This window comes from Vombatus ursinus, unplaced genomic scaffold (genome assembly GCF_900497805.2).
Source record: "Vombatus ursinus unplaced genomic scaffold, bare-nosed wombat genome assembly UNPS02014852.1, whole genome shotgun sequence".
Lineage (NCBI taxonomy): Eukaryota > Metazoa > Chordata > Mammalia > Diprotodontia > Vombatidae > Vombatus > Vombatus ursinus.
In genome coordinates this window covers 1,766,180-1,790,264 of record NW_020954630.1, presented here as the reverse complement: position 1 = coordinate 1,790,264, position 24,085 = coordinate 1,766,180, and the positions used below count along the sequence as shown (strand labels likewise).

Sequence of the window (24,085 nt, the reverse complement as noted above, 5' to 3'; positions counted from 1 at the left end):
GTAGTGGATAGAACACCAAACGTGGAGTCAGGAATATCTGAGTTCACATCAAGCCCCAGATACTTACTAGCCCTGTAACCCTAGGTAAGTCACTTAACTTCTTTGCCTTAGTTTCCTCAACTACAAAACGGGGACCAAAAAAAGCACCTGCCTGACAAGGTTGTTGTGAGGATCAAATGAGATATTTATAAAAAGCACTTGGCACAGTGCCTGGTACGTAGTAAGCACTAGATAAATGCTTATTCTCTTCCCCCCTTCCCTGGAGTTAATCTGATCAATCTATCTCTGTTGCTAATTGCGTTGATAGCATCTCTTCTACACAGTGTCCTATTTATATTTTAATAATACCTACTAAGGAAGAGGACAGGGGAGCCTTCTGACCCTTCAGCCATGCCCTGTAGGTGGTCACCTGCTCTCTCTCTAGAGAGAGCCATCCCGAATATCCCATCTCTAGTTTTCCCAGTTTCTTCCTTAGAAGTATTCCCAGTTGAGAGGGTTTTCATAACTGGTTCACAACTGACTCATGCTTGGGGAGGAAGGTAGTGGGATTGGCTTGGAGTTCTATCTCCTGATTGCGCCTAACCCTGCTCTTGGCTCTGTATTTACACGGTCTGGTTTGTGGTCTTTTGTCCCAGAATGAAGCTCATAGTCCAAACCTCTCCTTAGCCTCAGTGGTCCAAGGGTAAGCCATTACTCCTTCCTTGTTCCATGTCAAGGCTGGGAAAATACCTACTATATGCATATTTAGGCACCATACAAAGAAAGAATTCCTAGCAATTAGAGTTGTCCAGAAGTGGAATGGCAGCCTCTAGAAGGGTGCGTTTGCCCTCACCAAAAGGCTCCAGTGGAAGGCTGGATGACTGAGGTGGTACTGGTGTGGTTCAGTGCAAAGCTCACTGGCACTGATGATAAGGGGATCAAATCTCACCTCAGACACTTAGTACCTGTGTGACTGAAGTGGGATCTTGACAAGTCACTTAACTTTCTAGGGGAGGGGGAAATTCATGGGCCTCAGTTTCCTCATCTGTAAAATGGGAAGGGAGAGAGGTTTTTAACTATGTGGCCTCTGTGTTCGCTTACAGCTCGAAATCTATGACACAGTGGGCATGTTTTATTGAGGGAGGGGTTCCTGTACAGGTATGGGTTGGACTAGATGGTCTCTGAGATTCTGTAATGTTTGTAACTAGAGGAGAGCTGAGAAATGTGAGATAATGACAGCCCTGACGCAGGGGATCTGAGAGAACCCTACACCAGGTCCACTGAGCAAAAGAGGAAACAACACTTTTTTGTTTTGTTTGAAATCCCAAGTCATGGTGAGAGGGAGGGAAGCCTTCCAGAGTTTCAGCAGAACAATCAGACTTCATGCCTCTCCCCAGACCTCAGAAGCCTTGCTCATCTTAGGGTCCCCACGTTCTACCAGCTCACCCCCACACAGACAGAACTTTCACTCACCACAATATCATTCTCCTTTCTTCTGCACTTCCCAGACCATAGATCTGTGCCTCAGTCAAATTGGTCAATAAAGTATTTATTGAGCACCTACTGTGTGCAAGACAACGTTAGACACTATGAGGGAAAGGGAGTGTAGAGTAGTGGAAACAGTGCCTGTTTTGGAATCAGGGGGAACTGGGTTCTGATAAAAGCTCTTGATGCTTATGGGACCTTAGGCAGTCCTTATTTTCTTTATCTATAAAAAGATCTTTACAAGTAAGGAAATTTAGATGATCTCTAAGGTCCATTCCTGCTCGGAATCCTATAATCCTAGGTAAAAGTCATGGCCTCTGCTGTAAAAGCTTCAAAACCAGATTGGGAGATTCCCTCCTCTCCCCTCCCCCCCCTTCTCCCTTTCCTTCTCTCCTCTTTTCCTCCCTTTCTCCCTCTCTCCCTCCCCTTTCCTTCTTCCCTCTTTTCCTCTCTCTCTCCCTCTCTTCCCTTCCTCCTTCCCTCTCTCCCTCCCCCTTTCCTTCTCCTCTCTTTTCCTTCTTCCTTCCTTCTTTTTCCTCCTCTCTGTCTCTCCTTCCTCCTTTCCTTCTCCCCTCTTTTCCTCTCTTTCCTCTGTCCCCCATCTCTCGTTCTCCCCCTCTCCCACCCAATCCTATGTCAAAAGTAAGACAGTAAGTGCTGCTCTAGGCATTCAGAGGGGAGGTATAGTCAGTGGAGGAGGTGAGACTTGAGTTGGTTTTGAGGATAGGTCAGAACTGGAAAATGAAGTGGAGTTTCCGGCAGTGGGGATGGTGTGAGCAAGTAGGAGGCAGAAATAGTCACGCCTTGCTTGGGGAATAGTGAGGAGCCAGACTGGCTGGAGTAGACGGTGCGGGCCTGGGCCCGTGGCTGCCCGGCCACCTTTTCCCCCTCGCCCTTGTCATGGCTACCTCTTAGTTTCAGAATTGCATTTGTAACCTTATCCCTGATTTACAACCCTCATGGGTCCCTTGGGTCCATTACTGTTGTATAGTTCCCATGTTCCCACCCCAATTCCCCCAGGGGCCCAGCCGGATGTCTCTGGGACAGTCTCATTTCATTACTTCCCGTCCATAGCTTTAGCGTCTTCATCTGTCCGTGAAGTCCGCCCCTCCCACCTCGCTGCCATTCCCAGGGCCACCAGCCGAAGTGAGGAGGGGGGCCTCCCTCTGAACCCCTCAGAATCACTGGGAGGTGTTATCAGCAAGTTGTTCACCCCATCTGTTGTGTGGCTGTGCACAGGAAGACCACGAGAGAGGCGCTTTAAGCCAGGGATGGGATGACTGGGAGAGTGGGAAGTCACCGTCCACCCTTTCTCTGCTGCTCCTATCATTCCCTAAACCCTCAGCTTTTCCTGCCCTGATGCTGCTCTGTTTGCACGTCCTCAAGTTTTGTCTATTTAAAGGTAGCATGGTGTGAGGCAGGGATGGGGAACCCTCTAGGTCCTTAAGTGTGGCCCTTTGACTGAGTCCAAGTTTTACAGAACAAATCCTTTTATTAAGGTGCCTTGAGGCTGCAGGTTCCCTGCCCCTGGTGTAAGGGAATAGAAAACTGGCCTCAGCATCAGGAAAATCTGCGTTGCAGTCCCTATCTCCTGACACATACTGGCAGTGTGATTCTGGCTAAGTCATAACCTCTCAATGTTCCAGGCTACTTTCTAAGACTATAAATTGCCAGCCTTCAGTTGTAGAAGGTGTTTCTCACCAAGAGTTCCCTATGCTACCGATGAAATCATAGTTTCTGGTTAAAAAAAAATTTTCATGTAAACAACAGAAAGCAACTACAGGCAGTGAGGATGATGTAGATTCAATATCTGCAGGTGAGGCGATCATAGATGAGTAGGAGAGTGATTTAGAGCTGGAAGGAGACTTTAGATATTAACTAGTCCAACCCCCGAATTTTAGAGGAGGAAAGTGAGGCCCACAGTGACTTGCCCAAGGTCACACAGCTATGAAACATCTTGTAGCTAGGTGGCATAAAGGGGAAGAGTACTGTAGTTGGACCTCAGACACTCACTAACTCTCACTCAGGGCAAGTCACTTCACCTTTCTTAGCGTCAGTTTCCTCATCTGGAAAATGGGTATAATAGCATGGGCATAATAGTTGTGAGAATCAAATGAGAAAACACATAGAGCTTTGCAAAACCTTCAAGTGCTCCATAAGTACTAGCTGTTCTTACTACTCTTGTTTAAAGACACATACCTAATAAGGGATTGCATAAGGTCACCCAGATAGGAAGTGGCAGAACCAGTACTCAAACCCAGGTCCACTGCTCTTTCTACCATAGATATAGATACAGCATCTATAACATCTATCACTCTGTATGTGTGTCTTTGGGTGTATGTGTGTGTGTGTGTGTGTGTATTTTATATATATAATATATATATATATATATATATATAAAATCTATACTGCTTGTGCTGGATATGGCATGTATCAATGACTTAGGAGTGAATGCTGTTTTTACTGATTTTCTCCAATCTAATCACCAGTATCTCCAGTCCCCAGCATCCAGGCCATTCTCATTTAGGACCTTTTTTTGCCTAACTGCCTGAGAAATTGGTGTTCTTCCCCCTTTCAGACTGAGCTGAACTTGACCACTGTTCCTCAGTGGTTCAAACTTCTTACTTCTTTTCCTTTTCTTTTTTTTTCTTTTGGCGAGGCAGTTGGGGTTAAGTGACTTGCCCAGGGTCACACAGCTAGTAAGTGTTATGTCTGAGGCTGGATTTGAACTCAGGTCCTCCTGACTCGAGGGCCGGTGCTCTATCTGCTGTGCCACCTTGCTGACCCTATCCTCCCTTCTTTTCAAACCCACCTGGCTCCTACCAGTCTCTTTTTATTATTCTAAACCCAGGCCTGTAACTGTCCTTGAGGAGATGGGGAGGGGCCCCCTTGCTCCCTCAGAAGCAGTGATTCCTCTCTGTAGCCTGTAGCATCGCTTAACACACAGGCTCAGAAGTCATCACGCATTCACTTTATCTACATCTGGAGGGAGGGGGCTGCCTAGCATTGCTGTTCATCAGACACGGGGAAATAATTCTCTGCCTAACGACTTGAGCAAACAGTGGCTCTTGGCTGGTCCCAAAGCCTGCCTGGGCCTGTCTATGGTCAGAAGCCCAGTTGGAGCCTCGTGGTCATCCAATAGCTTCCTGCCCTGATTGCAGGAGAAAGGGGGGAAATTCCAATTTGATCTCTGGTTTGGTCCAGAAGGTCAATTCGGAACTTCAGAAAATTCCTTCAGATAATAGCAGCTGACATTTAAATAGCACTTTGAAGTTCCAAAGAGCTTTCCATACATTGTTTCCTGGGAATCTCATGACAAATCTGTGAAGCAGGTGCTCTTATTTTCCCCATATCCCCCCTTCCTGAGGAAACTGAAGAAGAAATGTTAAGTGACTGGCCCGAGGTCACTTTCCCACGATAGATTTTAGGATTATGGCAGGGAGCCGATATGCATTTGCCTCTGTGTATACCTAGCAGGTGGTTACTCCTCAAGCTGGGGGTGTCTGGGGTTTCCCATTACCACATGTGCTTGTCATATGGGGCCATCTTTCGACCTTTGGAAGCACGCTAGAGATTCTGTCTTAAAAGTCTATGCAATATTACTCTCCATTTGTTTATACTACTGTCTCAGGCCAGCAGCTTGTATGTGTATATGTGTGCTTGTCCACACACAAGCTTCTGTATTCTGCCTCCAACCTCCTTTGAATACCTTACCCCCAAAACTTTGAGTTGTTAACATAGGATTTTTTTTCCTCCACATAATTTCCCAGCCGAGGTGAAATGCATAGAGAGCCAGCTTCTGAGTCGGGAGGACGTAGTTTCAAGTTCCGCTACCCATGTCTCAGTGCTCAGGGGTCAGGGCAACTCTAAGACTATAAATCACAAAGCAGGATCTTATTGATCCAACTGAAAAAAAAATCCCACATCACTTACTCTTTGCCCTAAATAAGTTCTGGGTGGGAAATGGAGGGGAAAAGAAATCAGCTGTTTCCTGTTTGGGGATAATACCTGATCACCTGCCAGGGGAGTCAGGAGAGAGAACAACAGCTAGGGAAGAAAAAACAAGCAAACAAACAAACCCTTCTAGGTAAAAACTTATTTATTAGCCCACTGTTGGCTTTTTTTTTTTAAATCACTCAATAGCTGAATGTGGTGGCATATGCCTGTAATTACAGCATAGTGACTTGGAGTTAAAAAGACCAGAGTTCAGGGGCAGCTAGGTGGCGCAGTGGGTAGAGCACCTGCCCTGGAGTCAGGAGGACCTGAGTTCAAATTCAGCCTCAGGCCAAAATGTTTGACACTTACTAGCTCTGTGACCCTGGGCAAGTCACTTAACCCCAATTGCCTTAAAAAAAAAAAAAGACCAGAGTTCAAATCCCACTTTTGACATTTACTAGCTTTGTAACCCTAGGCAAGTAACTTAACCCCTGCTTGCCTCAGTTTCTTCTTCTGTAAATTGGGAATAATAACAGCACCCACTTACCTCCCAGGATTGTTGTAAGGATAAAATGAGATATTTGTAAAGTGATAAATAAACAAATAAATAAATAAATGCTAGTCTGAGGCTTGTGGATGCCTTGAGGTCTGAGTTGCAGTGAGCTACGCTGATCTAGTGTCTACATTAAATCCAGAACCAAGATGGTGAGCCCTGGGAAATGGGGAGATACCAGGCTGCCTAAGGAGGAGTGAACTGGCCTAGGTGAGAAACAGAGCAGGTCAAAGCTTCCATGCTAATCATCTAGGGGATTGAGTCTTTTAATGGTGAACTTCTAGTGTGGGTGATAGAACATAGGGAAATCCAGAAACCTCCCCCACCCAAATCAATCAATAAACATGTAAATTTAGTGCCTACTGTGTAAGAGACACTGTAGTTAGAACTATCAGGGATACAAAAGTAATGAAATAGGGGTGATGGGGCTGAGCATTCACCTTGGCCCTTTCAGGTGTGCACCATCCTTTGGACCCTTACACATGCAAGATTACAGCCAACTAGAGCTGCCCACTCTATGGGCTATGAGGGTCAAGGAGGGACAACACAAAGGCCCATAGCCCTCACTCCTAGTAGTTCACAGAGGACGTGGCTCTTCCTGGCTCAGTCACCAGCCCTCTTTCATATAGCCTCCCAGTTACAGAGCCAACCAGGATCTACTGGTCACAAGTGTGTTAGCCAAGGGCCAGACCACATGAACCACTGAAAGGAGCCAGGGTTCACACTTAGCCCCACCACACTTCTTACACTAATACTGAGCTAAGGACCTTCCTTCAAGGAGAGTATAATTTGGGAGGAAGATTAAATTCATGCATAGGGAACATTGAGATCATAACTTTTTATTTTTATATTTTCCAATTGCATGTAAAAACAATTTAAACATAATTCTTAAAATTTTTAAGTGAAAATGTTTCTTTTTTCCAATTATATGTAACAACAATTTATAACATTTTAAAAAAATTTAAGTTCCAAATTCTCTCCCTCTCTACGTCCCCTGCCTCCTCATTGAGAAGGCAAGCAAATTGATATAGATTATTTATGTGTAGTCATGTGAAACATTTCTGTATTAGCCATTATGAAAGAAATCATAGACCAAAAAAAAAAACCTCAAGAAAAATGAAGAAAGTAAAAAAGAAGTATGCTTCAATCTGCATTCAGACTCCATTAGTTCTTTCTTTTTCCCATATATATATATAACATGACATGATATGACATGACATAATATATTTATAAATTAATTTATTCTATTAGCTTGGCCTACCCATGAGCAATTAATATTTCTCAAGTTGTTTAGATCTGACTTTATTGATGTGAAAAGTGTTTTGTAATTGTGTTAATATAGTTTCTGAGTTTGTTTTGGAAGGTAGATTCCCAGGTATTTTATGTGTCTGCAGTTATTTTAAATGGAATTTCTTTTTCTGTCTCTTGCTGCTGGACTTTGTTGGTAACATATAGAATTGGTGATGATTTATGTGGGTTTATTGTATATCCTGCAACTTTGCAAAAGTTGTTCATTATTTCAACTAGTTTTTTAGTTGATTCTCTAGGATTCTCTAAGTATACTATCATATCCTCTACAAAGAGTGATAGTTTTGTTCCCTCATTGCTTATTCTAATTCCTTCGATTTCTTTTTCTTATTGCTATAGCTAGCATTTCTAGTACAATATTGAATAATAGTGGTGATAGTGATCATTCTTGCTTCACCCCTGATCTTGTTGGGAAGGCTTTTAGCTTATCCTTATTACACATAATGCATGCTGATCTTTTTAGATACATGCTACCTGTCATTTTAAGGAAAGCTCCATTTATTCCTAGGCTTTCTAGTGTTTTTAATAGGAATGAGTATTATAATTTGTCAAAAACTTTTTATGCATCTGTTGAGATAATCATATGATTTTTTGTTTTTGGTTTTTTTCGTTATTGATATGGTCAATTATGCTGATAGTTCTAATATAGAACCAGCCTTGCATTGCTGGTATAAATCCTGCTGGGAAGGGCAGCTAGGTGGCGAAGTAGATAGAGTACCAGCCTTGGTGTCAAGAGGATCCCAATTCAAATCTAAATCAGACACTTGACACTTATTAGCTGTGACCCTGGGCAAGTCACTTAACCCTGATTGCCTCACCAAAAAAAGCAAAAAAAAAATCCTGCTGAGTCATAATGTATGATTTTTGTGACATCTTGCTGTAATCTTCTTGCTGGTATTTTATTTAAAATTTTTGCATCAATATTCATTAGGGAAATTAGTCTATAGTTTTCTTTCTCTATTTTTTGTCTTCCTGGTTTAGGTATCAGCATTACATTTATATCATAAGAGGAATTTTGTAGGACTTCTTCTTTGCCTACTTTTCCAAATAGCTTATACAGTATTGGAATTAATTATTCTTTAAATATTTGGTAGAATTCACTTATGAATCTGTCAAGTCCTAGGGACTTTTTTCTCAGGGAGCTCATTTATGGCTTGTTCAATTTCTTTTTCTAAGATTGGGCTATTTAAATTATTTATTTCCTCTTCTGTTAATCTAGGCAAATTATATTTTAAAAATATTCATCCATTTAATTTAGATTGTTAGATTTGTTGGCATAGAATTAAGCAAAATAGTTTCTAATAATTGCTTTAATTTCCTTTTCATTGGTGGTGAATTCACCATTTTAATTTTTGATACTGGTAATTTGGTTTTCTTCCTTCTTTTTTAAAAATAAAATTAACCAATGGTTTACCTATTTTCCCCATAAAATCAGCTTTATTTTTATTTTATTTATTAGTTCAATGGTTTTCTTGCTTTCAATTTTATTAATCTCTCTTTTGATTTTCAGGATTTCTAATGTGATGTTTAATTAGGAATTTTTAATTTGTTCTTTTTCTACTTTTTTTGTTGCATGCCCAATTCATTGATCTGCTCTTTCTCTATTTTATTGATATAAGTGTTTAGAGATATAAATTTTCCCTTAAGTATTGTTTTGGCTACATCCCACAAATTTTGGTATGTTGTTTCATTTTGGTATATTGTCTCATTTTGGCATACTGTCATTCTCTTTAATTAAATTATGTATTGCATCTATGATTTGTTTTTGACCCACTCATTCTTTAGGATTAGATTGTTTAGTTTCCAATTAATTTGAATCTATTTTTTCCACGGCCATTTATTAAATATCGTTTTAATTGCAGTATGATCTGAGAATGATGCACTTAATACTTCTGCTTTTCTGTATTTGGTTATAAGGTTTTTATGCCCTAACACAGGATCAGTTTTTGTGTAGGTGCCATGTATTGCTGAGAAAAGGGTATATTCCTTTCTATTCCTATTCAGTTTTTTCCAGAGGCCTATCATATCTAACTTTTCTAAAATTCTATTCTTCTCCTTAACTTATTTCTTGTTTATTTTTTGGCTAGATTTATCTAGTTCTGAGAGGGGAAAGTTGAGGTCCCCCACTGGTAAAGTTTTACTATCTATTTCCTCCTATAACTCATTTAACTTTTCCTTTAAGAATTTGGATGCTATACCACTTGGGGCATATATGTTTAGTATTGATATTACCTTATCGTGTATGGTACTTCTGAGCAAAATGTAGTTTCCCTGCTTATTCCTTTTCATTAGATCTGCTTTTGCTTTTGTTTGTCTGAGATCGCAATCACTATCTCTGCCTTTTTTTTTTTTACTTCAGCTGAAACATAATAGATTCTGTTCCAGCCCTTCACTTTTATTCTCTGTGTCTCCCTCTGCTTCATGTGTGTTTCTTGTAAACAGCCTGTTGTTGGATTCTGTTTTTTAATCCACTCTGCTATCTGCTTCCTTTTTATGGGTGAGTTCATCCCATTCACACTCACAGTTAAGATTGCTAACTGTGTATTTCCCTCCATCCTATTTTTTCCCCTGCTTATCCTTCTCTCTCTCTCTCTCTCTCTCTCTCTCTCTCTCTCCTTTCACCCTGTCCCTCCTCGAAAGTCTGTTTTGCTTCTGACCGCTGCTTCCCCCATCCGAACTCTCTTCTGTCAGCTCCCCCACTTTCTTTTGTTCCCATTCTTTCCTACTTCGCTATAGGGCAAGATAGATTTCTATACCCAACTAAGTGTGCATGTTATTCCCTCTTTGAGTTAATTCTGATGAGAGTAAGGTTCAAGCATTGCCCACTACCATCCCCCTCCATCTTCCCCTCTCTGGTTAAAAGCTCTTCCTTTTGCCCCTTTTCTATGTGGGATAATTTACCCCATTCTACCTCTCCCTTCCCCCTGCTCCCAGTGCATCCCTCTTTCTTACCCTTTAATTTTGTTTTTTTTTAAGTTATCCCATCATAGCCAACTCATACCCTTTCCTTCTCTCTATGTATACTTCTAACTGTCCTAATAATGGTAAAGTTCTTAGGAGTTACAAGTATCATCTTCTCATGTAGGAATGTAAACAGTTTAACATTATTAAATCCCTTAAAGGTCTTAATTCTAAACCATGTGATGCTCTTAATAAGTTCTGTCGGAGGAAAAATGAGAGTTGAGTTACCATCACAGAACTTAGGGCTAGGAATCTTCCAGTCTCAAACCTCCATTTTATAGAGGAGGAAACAATGACATCATTTACCTAAGATCAGACAGGTAATAAGTAGCCTAGCTGATCCCTAATGTCCCTTTGACCTTCAAAACCAGTGATCCTGCCCCTGAGGGGCTTAGATTCTAGCTAAGAAGACAAAAATCCCTCCATACTCACAGTCTGAAAAAAGCAATTTCAAGGCAACATTTGAAAAATAGTGCTGTGATATGCATTAAATGGGTAATAGGCTTATTCTAGAAAGTCCTTACCTCTCTTTTCCACCTATTCAAACTCTACCCATCTTTCAAGGCTTTTTCCTGATTAACCCAGATTGAAATGATTTCTTTCTAAACTCGAACATTTGTTTGTACAACTCACTGGACACTTTGTAGTATGTCACCTTACCTCACTGGTGATTTTTTTGTGTGTGTTTATTTCTTGTCTCCTTAAATAAACTCTTTGAGGACCTATGGTGTATCTCATGCATATTCCAAAACCCCCATGGGCACCTAACAGAATACTGCGTTGGTGAGTAGGCACTCAATAAATACTGGCTTGATCTCGTAGAAATGGAGGTGCTAATCAGGGAAGGCTTCCTGGAGAAGATGAGCCCCTAACCATGTCTTAAGGAAAGTGATAGATATATAATGGCAGAGAGGGCTTCTTACTGCCCCCCCCCCCCAGCAAGGGTTTGCTTTTTTTTTTTAACCAATACATCCCTTCCTTGTCACAGTTGTGAAGATGGAGCATCTGACTTAAATGATCATCCATAGGAGTCCCATTTAGTGTTTCCCATTTCTATAAAATGAACCTGAGCCATAGCTTAAGTTTCTTTTAGGTCCCAGGTCCATAGGCTTGTGCTAATGTGCATGGCTAGCTCTCTTAATTGGTGATCTTTTTTTTTTTAACTTCTATTTATTTATTTTTTAAATTATTTATTTATTTATTTATTTTTAGTTTCCAGAATTCACTTTTATAAGATTTTGAGTTCTAAATATTTTCCCTCTGCCTGCACCCCCCTCCTCCCCAAGATGACATGCAATCTGATATAGAATTGGTAATCTTTAAAGCACTAAGATCTTTGTTTTTCTTTTTAAAATTTTTAAAAATTTATTTTTTTATTGGAGTTCCAAATTCTCTCCCTCCCCCATCCACTGAGAAGGCAAGTAATATGAGACTCATTGTATATATGAAGTCATGCAAAACATATTTCCATATTAGCCATGTTTAAAAAAAAAGAAAGTGAAAAAAAGTATGCTTCAGTCTGCACTCAGAGTTCATCAGTTCTGTCTCTGGAGGTGGATGGCATTTTATTCACCATGAGTCCTTTGGAACTGTGAAAGCACCAAGACCTTAATGACCTTTTCCTTCTCTGTCCCTCCCCTATCAGTGATTAGTATAGTGAATGGCCTATTTGACTAAATTGTAAACTCCTGTAGGACAATTTGGTTCAGTTGAATCAACATTTATTAAACTGTGCATGGAAACTGGAAACATGTCTTGTAATTAGAAATGATAATAAATTCACATTTATGTAATAATAATTAATAAAATAATATAGCACTTTTCAATTTATCAAATCCTAATTTAACAAGTGTTTTCTCTACAGCAACTCTGAGATGGATAGTATAAGCATTATTATCTCCTTTTATAGATAAGAAAACTGAGTCTGGAGAGGTTAAGTGATTATTTGCCCGATGTCACTCCACTGAGCAGGAAAACCAGGTCTTCTGATTCTAGTCCTTATATCATCCAGCTTTCTTTGACAATATTCCTTACATTTTTATTCCATATAAATACATGTATATATATAAATATGTATGTACACACACACACACACACACACACACACAGAGCTCCAGGAATGATAGACTAGACTCCATCAACCTATGCCCTAGGTCGGATTTGAACTCAGGTCCTCCTGACTTCGAGGCCAGTGCTTTATCCACTGCGCCACCTAGCTGCCCCAAAAAGTTTCTTTTTTAATTGGTATGAAACTGCCTCCATCAAATTTCAAAACTTGTTACTACCTTTCTTGCAGTCCCCGAGTCCTAGTGTTCCAGGACTTGGTCAACTAGTCAGTTTTTCTCTGTCTATCTTCTTTGTGATTTTAGACTTCAGACAGATCCCTTCTAGGCTTCCTTTTTCTCTAATGAAGAGAGCTCTATCATCTATCTTCTTAGGTGGCCTTTCTTTCTCTTCCTCCCACCCCCTTCCTTCCCTCCCAGCACAAATATAACAGTGGTATCTTGGAATTGGGAGAGACCTTAGAGGTAGTCTGTTCCCCAAGCTCCCACAACATCCAAAAATCCCCTGAAGAGCATCTCTGACAGGTGGTCATCTGGCCCCCACTCAAGCACTTCCAGGGTGATGTTCAGATAGGTCCAAAGAAGACTGAGACACATTTATGAACAATAGCACTATAATGAGATATTGAAAGAATCGAGAGTGTTGGAGGCACATCCTTAATCTTCTGAATTTGACATCTAAGAGAATAATTACTCTTTCCCATAATCCATCCCTTGCTGCCCCTGTCAGACACAGCATAATGATGATTATAATTATTCAGAGTGCTTCTACATACATTATCTCATTTGATTCTTATAGTTGCCCTATGAAGTAGAATAGGCATTGTTATCCCTGTTTTATAGAAAAGAAATTGAGACCTAGAAAGGTTAAAAAACTTGCTCCAAATCACACATTAGGGGTAGAAGCCAAGTCATGATTAGGATCCAGTCTGTGTTTACTTCCAAACCAGTGCTCAGCATGGACTGCTGAACTGACCCAGTGTAGCACATTCATGTAATTTTATGTCCAGGAGAAAATGATTCCCATATCCCACCATTTTTACCTAGAGATGAACTACAGCAGAGGTGACTTGCCCTCATAGACTCTTGGAGTAATCAATCATTCCACCGTTTGGGCTTCAGGTTTTACAGTGTTGAATCACCAAACTGCTCCTTGGGTGGTACCACCTGATATATACCTGTGCTAGGAGGTAATTGGCTTTTTCTCATTCTTCTAATCAAAGCCTAAAATACCACTCGAAGATCAGGGTGGAATATACCAGTGTTAGAAGTGAGAAAAAAAAATAAAAAGAGGCCAGAGGTCATCCTGATTCTGGCTTCTGCTAAACTGGCTGTGTCATCGTCACCCTCCTTAGAGAGAGGAGGAGAAAGCAAGATTGAAACACATAGAAGAGATTGGATACATCAGAAAGGACGTCTTTCCTATCGGTGTCCCCTCCCCTCCATGAGTTTTAAGACCTGAAGGAAGCCAGTTAGCCATCTAGTTCTCAGCTTCTAGGTCAGCTCCTCTGAAGAAACAAGGAGATAAGGACCTTAACAACCGCCTATGAGAATGAGGGATTAAGTGTCAAGAGTTCATCAAAGACCATCCACACAATCTGGCCGTATGACTTTTTTTGTAGTGGAAATAGTACTGGACCTTGAGTTCGGTGATGCAAGTTCAAATCCTATCTTTGCCACTGACTGACTGCTCATTCTTAATTTTCCCAAATCTCCATTTATAGGTTTATAAAATGGGAATGGTAATACTTGCAGGGGCCACCTCACAGAGTTGTTTCGAAGATCAAACGAGATGACATGTACAGTGCTTGGTAAACTGTCGAGATGATTATAAATGTAAGCTATTATTCTTTTTGTCATTATCTCAATTGATGCTCAATAGATTTATGCAGTAGATAGGACAAATACAGTCATCTCTCAGATAAGGAAACAAGCACAGAGAGGGTAATTTGCCCAGGACCACCCATCTAGTTAATGGTCAAGTCAAGAGCCAACGGTAGAGCTCTGGTCATAGAAACATAGATTTATAGCCGGGAGGGACCTCAGAAGCCACCAAATCCAACTTTCTCACTTTACAACAAGGAAAAGAAGACGTAGGGAGGTTCAGTTTTGCCCAAGTTCACAGAGCTAGGAAGTATCTGAGACCAGATTTGAACTCGACTATACTCCCAACTAACTCCATTAGCCAATATGTACTTTTAAGATCCTGAGAGACATTGGACTAGGGGCTCATCCCATCAGCTGGAGATAACAACTTGTCGTCCACGTCCTACTTACGCTGGGTCACTGCATTGTCACGTCATGGATAGGGCCCACTTCTCAATCTGAACATACAAGACCTCCATAGATATACAGCATCCAGTCTTCAGTCTGATTGTACAAAGACCACAACGCCATATCATCATCATAGTCAGCATTTTTATAGTGCTTCAAGGTGAGCAAAGTAGTTTACAGACATTATCTCATTTTTATCTTCATAGCAACACTAGGAAATCAGTGCTTTTAAGTATCTCCATTTTACAGATGAGGAAGCTGAGACAGATAGGCTAAGTGATTTGCTTAGGGCGACACAGCTAATAAATATTTTGAGGCAGAATTTGAGTTCATCTTCCTGACTCTAGTTCCAGCATTCTATCTGTTATACCACCTAGCTGCAGAGATACTTTGATCTAGACCTAATCTTTTTCCTGAACCCAAGTTCCATATTATCACATGCCTGCTGGACATTTCCATCTGGAGGGATATGCTGTTAACATCTTAAACGCCACAGGTCTGAAACCAGACTTATTCTTTTCCCCAACCCCAGCCCTACGTCTTCTCCAAACTTCCTCCTTTTTATGGAGGACACCGCTCTTGTTCTAGTCAGCCAGGTTTATGACTTTGAAGTCATCCTAGACTTTTTCCGCTGCCTCATAGTCCATATCCAGTCAATGACCTACCTTTTCCTTTGTGTATTTTATTTCATCTCTCCCTTTGTCCCCTTCTCTCCACTCATAGCCATGATCACCTCTCACATGAGCTAGTTTATTAGCTTCCTAACTGGTGTTCCAACTTCTAGTCTCTTTCTTTTATAATCCAACCACCAAAAAAAAACCCTAGGCACTGATCTCTCCATGTTACTCTGCTGCTCAAAAGTCTTCAATGGCTTTCTATCACCTCTAGTATAAAATAGTGTAAAAATGACTGGCCTTTCCAGATAGATTTCATATTAATAAATCAACAAGAATTTTTTAAGCACCTACTATGTGCCAGGCACTGTGCTAAGTGCTTAGGGATACAAAGAAAGGCAGAAGTGCCCTTCACACATTCTATGTTCCAACCAAACTGGATTGATAGCTCTACCTTGAATTGAGCCTTCCATCTCCATTCATGCCTTTGCACACATTTTTTTCTTCCTGCCTCAAATACATTCCCTCCTTTACCTTCATTTAAGGTTCTGTTCGGGTACAACAACAACAACAATAAAACCGCTTTTGACTTTCAGTTGTTAGTAATCTCTCCCTCCTTTTTTAAAAATTTTTTTGATTTTTTAATTTTTTTCTCCCTCCTTAAATTACCTTGTGTTCCCTTGTTTATGTATATTTCGTATCCCTCAGTAAAATGTAAACTCTTCAAGAGTAGGAATTGCTGGGGCAGCTAGGTGGTGCAGTGGATAGAGCACTGGCCCTGAAGTCAGGAGGACCTGAGTTCAAATCCCGCCTCAGACCAAGCACTTGACACTTACTAGCTGTGTGACCCTGGCCAAGTCACTTAACCCCCATCGCCTTTAAAAAAAAAAAGAGTAGGAATTGCTTTGTCCCAGTGCCTTATGCATGACTCCAGTAGGTGCCTAATACATGTTGACTGAATTAAGTTGGATTCTATAGCATCTATACATCAATCTGATTGTATAGGATTCAAAGTTATTACCATCTATTTTAGCACTGGCGAAAGATTCACAAACCAGGTCCTCAAATCACCTTTTAAAGATAAATGCATTTGAGGAAAAAAGATCCCAGGATATTGCCCAGTAGTAGGAAGACGGAGCTGTAGCCCAGCACATGGCTACTATTGTTGAGGCTGTCTGCTAGAAGGTGAGGATTGTGGATGAGAAGTCTCTTACTTGAAATGTGGCCATGTGATAGCTTCTAATTTCAATGAATTGGTCTTGATAACTTAATAACTAAATGGTAATATTATTTGTTTCTATATTGAAGGTGCGTTGTAAGTACTATGAGTGATCTTTAAATTTCAATATCCTAGACAAATCCCTAGTTGCCTCATCCTAGATATAGTTCTGATAATACCCATTGCTGAGTAATGATGATGATAATAATAATAATAGCATCTATATGTACTTTAAAGTTTGCAAAGTGCTTTACAAACATCACATGATTTTATCTTCACAAAAGTATCATTATTATCCTCATTTTATATATAAGAAAACTGAGGCAGACAGCTGTTAAGTGACTTGCCCAGGTCACACAGTCAATAAGTATGTCTGAGGCTGGATTTGAACATGGGTCTTCCTGACGGCAGGTCCAGCACTCTAACCATGGCACCACCTGGCTCCCCTTGCACAGGACCATGTTATCTATAGCACCCACTTCTTAGTTTACTGTATAAGAACTCACTTCCACTATATTCCCATCCAGTCTACAGCCCCATCCCTCCATGTGACCATACATCATACTTCATCTAATCCCTTTCCTTAGGGTGATCGTATAGGGTCACACATTATTGGCAGCATCCAACCCTCAGTACAACTTGGAGGACCCCTACCTCATATACAACACAATCATCCTTACACTTAATTTTTTTTTTTTGCAATTGGGGTTTAAGTGACTCGCCCAGGGTTACAAAGCTAGTAAGTGTCAAGAGTCTGAGGCCGGATTTAAACTCAGGTCCTCCTGACTTCAGGGCTGGTGCTGTATCCACTGTGCCACCTAGCTGCCCCTCCTTCCACTTAATTATACATAAACACATATTGTCTACAAAATCTACTCTTTAGTTGGGCCGTAAAGGACTAAATGTTGTCTGAGTACCTGCAGGCTGACTCTTTGGTCATGGAATTCAGGGAATGGGCCAGTGGGTCTCTCTTGTAGAGTCACAAATAGGCAGGATCATTTGATGATATGTCTATCTGGTGATAATAGCAAAGGGTAATGACAGCATCAGACTGTTCATATCAAGTCAAAACATATTGGTTGGAAACCCATTGTAGTGCCAATACTGTGCTAGGATTGTTTCCTAGGCTCTGACCTCCTCATTACCCATCTATTCAGAGGTTTTCTGATCAGAACATCTAAAATTTGGATTAAGTGCATGCATACATATGATACATCTAATGTAGCAGTTAACTGTGGGGTGGTTCTTCTCTGTACATTGAGGAAACTGGGGCTGAGAAGGCCAAAAGAAAAGCAATGGCCAATTCAGGGACATAAACACAACGAGTACAAAGCGGATAACAGGATCTTAGGTCATCCAACAGCCCAGATTGTTCTCAGCATCTGGATGACCCGTGGGCTCACTAACTCATTCTTTAGATTTCTCTCTCATTTTTTTTTATCCCTCTGGTGTTCTCTTTATTATAGAGAATAACAGAATACTAGAGTTGTAAGGAATTTTAACAATCACCTAGTATTCACCTTATCTTACGTGAAGAAACTGAGGTTCAGATAGGTAGAGAGCCTTGTTATTTCAGTCTCCCTTTCTGAATCTGTCTTTTTTTTTCCTCTCTCACCTAGACATAGACATAGACACAGCACTATGGTGACATAGATAGACATGCATACCCTCTATCACACACAAAGAAATGTTGAGACTGATCTCCCCCTTCAAAAAAATAACCCCAGCAGTGCATATAGTCACTCCCCAAACCTTAATAACTAATCATCCAGAAAGATGCCTAGGAAGAATCAGAATATGCTATGAAATCTGTTTTGATCCCTCAGATTCCCAGCGTGAAAACGTTTCTAAGGAGTCAGGTAGGGTTAGAGGCAGACTCTCTTAGATATGGGGATCAGGAGAACTGTCACCTCCAAGGTCAAAAAGGTCCTCCCCATGGGGAATGTCTGGTCAGTTCTAGAACCAGGTCATGGAAGTGCAGAACAGAATAGGCAAGATCTCTCTGCCCTACCCCCTTCCAAAGAGTAATGCTTGAAGCTTATGCATTTTAGTAGCTCCAAGAGCTTCATTTTCACTGTCTCAATTTCCCTTCAAGCCTACCTGTCAGTCATTTTGTTTTCCAAGAAAGCCTCATTCCTAGGGAATTAGTGTGGAGGGGCATGGAAGGAGAAAGAGACCTCCTCCTATTTGGTTCTTCCCTTTTTCCTCTTTTCTTCCTTTCCCCCCATTTTCCTTCCCCCATTCCCTGTTTCTTTCCCTTCTTGCGACCTTGTATCTGCCTTCCCACCATCCTTCTCATGTCTTACCTTTCTGCTATTCCTTCCCTCCCCAATGACATAAGCTAAAAGCCCCTGTAATGAGAAAGGCTCAGAAGGAATTTAGGGAGTGAGCCACCAGACTCCACCCCAAACGAAGCATCCTCCCCAGAAGGGTAAGAGTTAAGCTTTCCTCGCTGCATCCCTCCTCCTCTTCTTCTTCTTCTTCTTCCTCCTCCTCCTCCTCCTCCTCCTCCTCCTCTTTCCCTCTCTCCCTCCCTCCCTCCCTCCCTCTACTGCCTTTGAGTCCTGCAGCTAGGCCCTGGGCTGACCTTCACTGGCTGGGAGGACATACTGCGCATGCCTAGCCCTGCTCCCGGCTCTCAGCTGCCCGGGGACGCTAGAGCTGAGGGAGGGAGGGAGGGAGGAGGCGGCGGCGGCTGCTGCCCTGGAAAGCTGTGTCCCCCCCCCACGCACACATACTGCACACCCTGTCTCCCCTGTCCACGATACCAGGGGAGGGGTAGGGAAGGCGCGCCTTCCGCGGGCTGGAGCATCCAAGGACCCTAGCCTCTGCTTCACGGCTGGGGCTGCATCTCTCTCCCCTGCTTGGGGAGAGAGAGAAGCTTTGCCATTTGGTGCTTGAGTGAGTGAAGGAGAGATGGGGGGACGGCAGGGGGGACTTCGGCTTCGCTTCGGGCCGCCGCCGCTGCCGTCCGCTGCTGCAGCACAGCCAGGGCTGGGGGACGGGGGACGGGGGACGGGGGCCTGGATCTGGGCCTCTCGCTAAGCGGGGGCGCAAGCACAGCACCCCACCCAACCCCCGTTCCTGGGTCCCCCGGCCTCACTCAGCCCCAGCCGGGTCACTACATGGGGATGATGTCCCCGCGAGATTGAGAGGGAGCCCCCGAAATGATGCTCGGCTTTTTCCGGTGCCCCCTCTCTGCATCCCGCAGGGCTGAACCTGTAGGACATAGCAGGGCAGGGTATCAAGGCAGGGGGCGCTGTGTAACCTGCCTGTGAGACCCAGACCAGGTCAGGCTTTCCTGGGAGCCTGTCTGAAGAAAGTGTGGGGGAGGGGGGCAAAATGGCCACGTGTGCCCATATATATGCCCCAGTGACTGGCTGCATTCTAAGAGTGTGTACTTCCTTGTGTGTGCATGCCTGTGTGTTCCACTGGAGTTCACCTATGAATACATACATAATTCCTAACCACATATTTACATTCAGAACTACTAGTATGTAGTCATGTGCTTTGTGTTGTTATGTCCGGAATGGGGGCATCTCTGAGAAGTCTCTGTGCTATACTCATGTTTTTCATGATATCTGCGTGTGAATGTGATTGTTAGTGTGACCCAGGGGATGGACAGGGAGGGCTCTGGAACATTAGAAGAAGCATCCTATAGTCTTAGCAGTGGTTCTAGGAGAAAAGTCTGGGACCTTGAAGCAGGAGTGATGATGGGCCTTTGACCTCTACCCAGCTCCATCTTCCTGTCCATTCCTGTTTCTTGATCTTTAGGAAGGTAGAGCTACCATATCAAGCATATCAAGATACTGTATCAAGACCATATCAATGGTCGGGGCAACTGAATATACCTCTTCTCAACAAATAATCAGTGCTCCTCTCCCTACAAAAGCCTGGATGTCTCTCTGCCTCTTAACTTCCCCTGGAACCTATGCTAGGGTTGGACAGCCTTCCCAATTTTTATTCCTCCCCTCTCTCAAGCAGGCGCTTGACAGAGTTTTGTGGAATTGAACTTTATTTTGCCCAGTGCCTGGACACATTCCCTGGTCTGATACTCCTTATCCCAGAAGCTATCCCAGAGCTCATATACCCCTGAGGATGAAAAGTTCTTGAAACAGACTGGATCTTAGTGCTGGAAAATGGAGAGCTGGCTCTGGTGTTAACCCTCCTACCACATACCTGGGATGAGCTCCTTTCTTATCTCTACCTCTCAGAATCCTTGTCTTCCTTCAAGGCTCCTTCAGGCATCACTTCCTCCAAGGAGCCTTCCCTCATTCAGTCATTGGTGCTTTGCCTCTCCTGTCCCTCTGTCCCTGTATTATAATACAAATGCCTTGTATTATAATGATTCCTGTACATGGTATATCTCACTGATAGAATGTAAGCTACCTGTGAGCAAGGGCTGGTTCATTGTTGTCTTCACATTCCTACTGCATTGGACAGAGTTTATACATTGAGGGTGGTGGTGAAATATGGTAGAAGACAAGGGGACCCCCTTGTCCTGAAGGAGATTGCAGTCTGGGTTTTTGAGACAAGATATACAACCAAAACAATGAAAGAACAAACATTTTAATTTTTCAGTTAAGTGTTAAATCATGTGGTACAAACAGTGAATGTAAAATGAGACAGAGAGAGGAGACCACTTTAGGCTCAAAGGGTAGGTAGAACTTGAACTGGGCCTCAGATGGCAGGCAGAGATGAGACAAGACCATCCCCAAGCAGGAGAACAGCATGAATTTCTCATGTGAAGGTAGGAATGGGGATGGTGTGTTGGGGGGGGCCAGGGGGAAGACTGGCCTCTATAGTGCATAGGGTTTTGTTGGGGAAGAGAAAGAAACAAGATGTAGGGGAGAGGAGGAAGACAAGTTCTATTCTCCTGAAGTCTTTGGGGGAAGGGGAGGAGATCCATTATAGGTAGCAACCTGTTGTTGCCCCAGGGTTCTTAATCTTTTTTTTTTTTTTAATAACATGTTTCCCTTTAGTAGAGTGGTGAAGATCCCTTCTCAGAAAAATGTTTTTAAATATTGAAGGAAATACCAGTTTTCAGTGAGAGGTTAGTGAAAATGATGATGTGGGTTTTTTTTCCCCATCCAGATTCACAGACCCCTGAAATCTGTACAAAAGAACCTTTGGACCTTCTGTTCCCGTCCAATCCCTGTGTTTTATACACAGCCATTGTGGCTTTCAATGGCTGAAAAGTATTCCTTTCCAGGAATTATTCTATTCTGATTTGAGGGGAGCATCTAAATGAACAAAGAAAAAACCCTTTGGGAGAATCTCAGATTCTAAGTGTCCAAGTGTCTTGCTTCTTCCTTTTGGGATTGGCACGGCTGTACACAGAAGGGACTGTGGCATCTGTGTAAATCAGTGTCTGCACTCTAAGACATTGTGGATGGACAAGAAACCAGGCAATGGCAGAAAGGCAGGCAGTAGGCAAAACAGACTAAGCTCTCCTCTTCTCCTCCTCTTTATGTGTTGTTCTTTCAGTGGAATCTGTGACTGTAGGGTTGAGTTGGAGCACCTAGTCTTGGAAGCCAAAGGGAAGAAGGATTTTGGCTTGATTTGGCCATGCTAACTGCCCCTGTCCTCAGGTTGATTTTGGAGGTTAGAGAGCTTCTACAGACTACCCTTCGTCCTTGGTGGCTCTGGCAGAGTGTTCCACCCCTTTGCACCACTGATGGGGCAGAAAAGCTGGTGAGAACAGAGGGTGGGGAGTCAGGGGACAGGGTCACAGGCTCCCCTGCAGAGGCTAAAACTCACAGATTGGGTCCTCTTGTTTCCTGCCCTTCCTCCACTCCCTGGCCTCTCCCTCCCACACAAACCCTTTTCTCAGGCTCCCTAAGACCAAACCCCACCTCCCTAGGCAGCTCTTCTTTGCTTTTGGAGCATACAGCTGTCCCAGTGGGACTTGGGTGCCTGGGATGGCAGCTGCAGTGTCCTCTCCACCATTCTCTCCATTCTCAGGCCCCCAAGGCCAGAGACAGGACCTCTGGAGGCCAAGGCCCTCCTACTGCATGGCACTCTCATCCTTCCTGCCTACTGTGCCATCTTTCCCACTCTCTTCTTCCGGCTTCACATTCTCCCTGTTCTCAGGTCCTCTCTCCTGGTCTCTTTTTCCTAAGTATTTCCCTTAAGCCCTCTCTTTCTCACATAGAGACACCGGCAGAGACTTACATATCCAGAAATAGATACATACGCTTACAAACAGGCCGAAACACACAGCACATGGTCAGTGTCATACATGGACATCTGAACACTCACCCAGACAGACCACAGGCTCACATACATAGTTCTAAGCCCAAAGATAAACACAAAAAAGCACGTAGACGCATGCACAAAGGCATCAACACACACACATACACAAAGGGGACACGTTCTCCAAGATCTGTGCACACACAAGGATACACACACATTCATCCAGGCTTTCTCCCACACAGCCCTACACACCACCCCCTGCTGCCTCCCTGCCCTGGTGCGGAAGGGGCTCTTCCATTCTTGGTCTCATGCTGGAATCTTTGCCAGTGAATGTTTCCCTGCTTTGGCCTGCCAGGTCTCTGGGGGAAAGAGCCTTAGAAATGCAGCAGGAACAACTTGGGGAGGGAAGGGGGGGAAAGTTGGAAATGATTGTTCTTCGCCTGGCTCTCTTGGCGAATTCCCTAACCCAGAAACTATTTGTGGAGACGGCCCCCGGGTGGCTGAGCCCCAGTCCCCAACCTCCACTCCCCCATCCTTGCAGCCCACCCCTCCCCTCTCTCCCCTCGCCCCCTCCAGCCAGGCCTCGGGGCTGCAGGGCGGGCTGGCGGGCGGGCAGGCAGGCCAAGCCGAGCCAAGCAACAGACGGTATTTTCAGCTCGCCTCCCCGCTTATCTGCGCTGTTTGGACAGCGAGGTTTAAAAAGGCAGGATTTTCTGTCCCCACCGAGTAAACAGCCAGACCCCGGGCAGCCCGGACTATTTCTGTCTTATCAGTGCAGGAATGCGGCAGCGGCAGCGGCGGCGGCGGCGGCGGCGGCGGCAGCAGCAGCGGCAGTGGTGGCAGCAGCTGAGCAGGAGCGGCGTGGGCCGTGGGCCGTCAGGGCAGCCCTGAAGGGGCCCCCCTCCCCACTCCGCTCTAGTAGAAGTGTGAGAGAGCCCAGCAGGACTCAGAGGGGAGAGTTGGAGGAAAAAAAAAAGGCAGAAAAGGGAAAGAAAGAGGAAGAGAGAGAGAGAGTGTGTGTGTGAGAGAGGAGCGGCTGAGCCCACCCCGATGGCCGCGGACGAAGTTACTGGAGGGGCGCGCAAAGCCACGAAAAGCAAACTTTTTGAGTTTCTGGTCCATGGGGTGGTGAGTGGGGGAAAGTTAGCGGGGGAGGGTGAGTGAGCTGGCTCCGGCTGAATGGAGGGATGACCGGGAGGGGCCAGGCGGTCTCTCCCCTCACAGCCCCTTGGCTCTGGGGGTAGGGGGCATGCTGGACCCGCGCCCCAGCCCCAAGGCGGGGTGTGCCAGGGAAGCCTCAGAGCCTGGACCATCTTGGGGTGGATGGGGATGGGCAGGGAGGGGGCGAGGCGCCCACTCATTGGAGACTTGGGGGATACGTGGGGAGAGGAATAGGGGAAGATCTGGGGGACAGCCTCAGGTAGGGGCATCCTCTCTGTGACCCCATACTTAAGTCTATGACTCAGGCCGCTCTCTCCCTCCTGGCCCGGGAGAAAAC

At 43.7% G+C, this 24,085-nt stretch overlaps 1 protein-coding gene across 3 annotated transcripts in view; it reads left to right on the top strand.

Annotated features, from left to right (window-relative positions):
• Positions 1 to 24,085, top strand: part of SMARCD3 (SWI/SNF related, matrix associated, actin dependent regulator of chromatin, subfamily d, member 3) — a 47,341-nt gene that overhangs the window by 10,245 nt on the left and 13,011 nt on the right. For 2 of the 3 annotated variants that reach the window (XM_027840981.1, XM_027840980.1), the window contains exon 1: positions 23,453 to 23,715. The exons of the other annotated variant lie outside the window; for it this stretch is intronic. In XM_027840981.1, coding sequence (XP_027696782.1) covers positions 23,638 to 23,715 — 78 coding nt within the window. In that variant the 5' untranslated portion in view covers positions 23,453 to 23,637. Of the gene's footprint in view, positions 1 to 23,452; positions 23,716 to 24,085 lie in introns of those variants that run through there. 3 annotated transcript variants of the gene reach the window in all.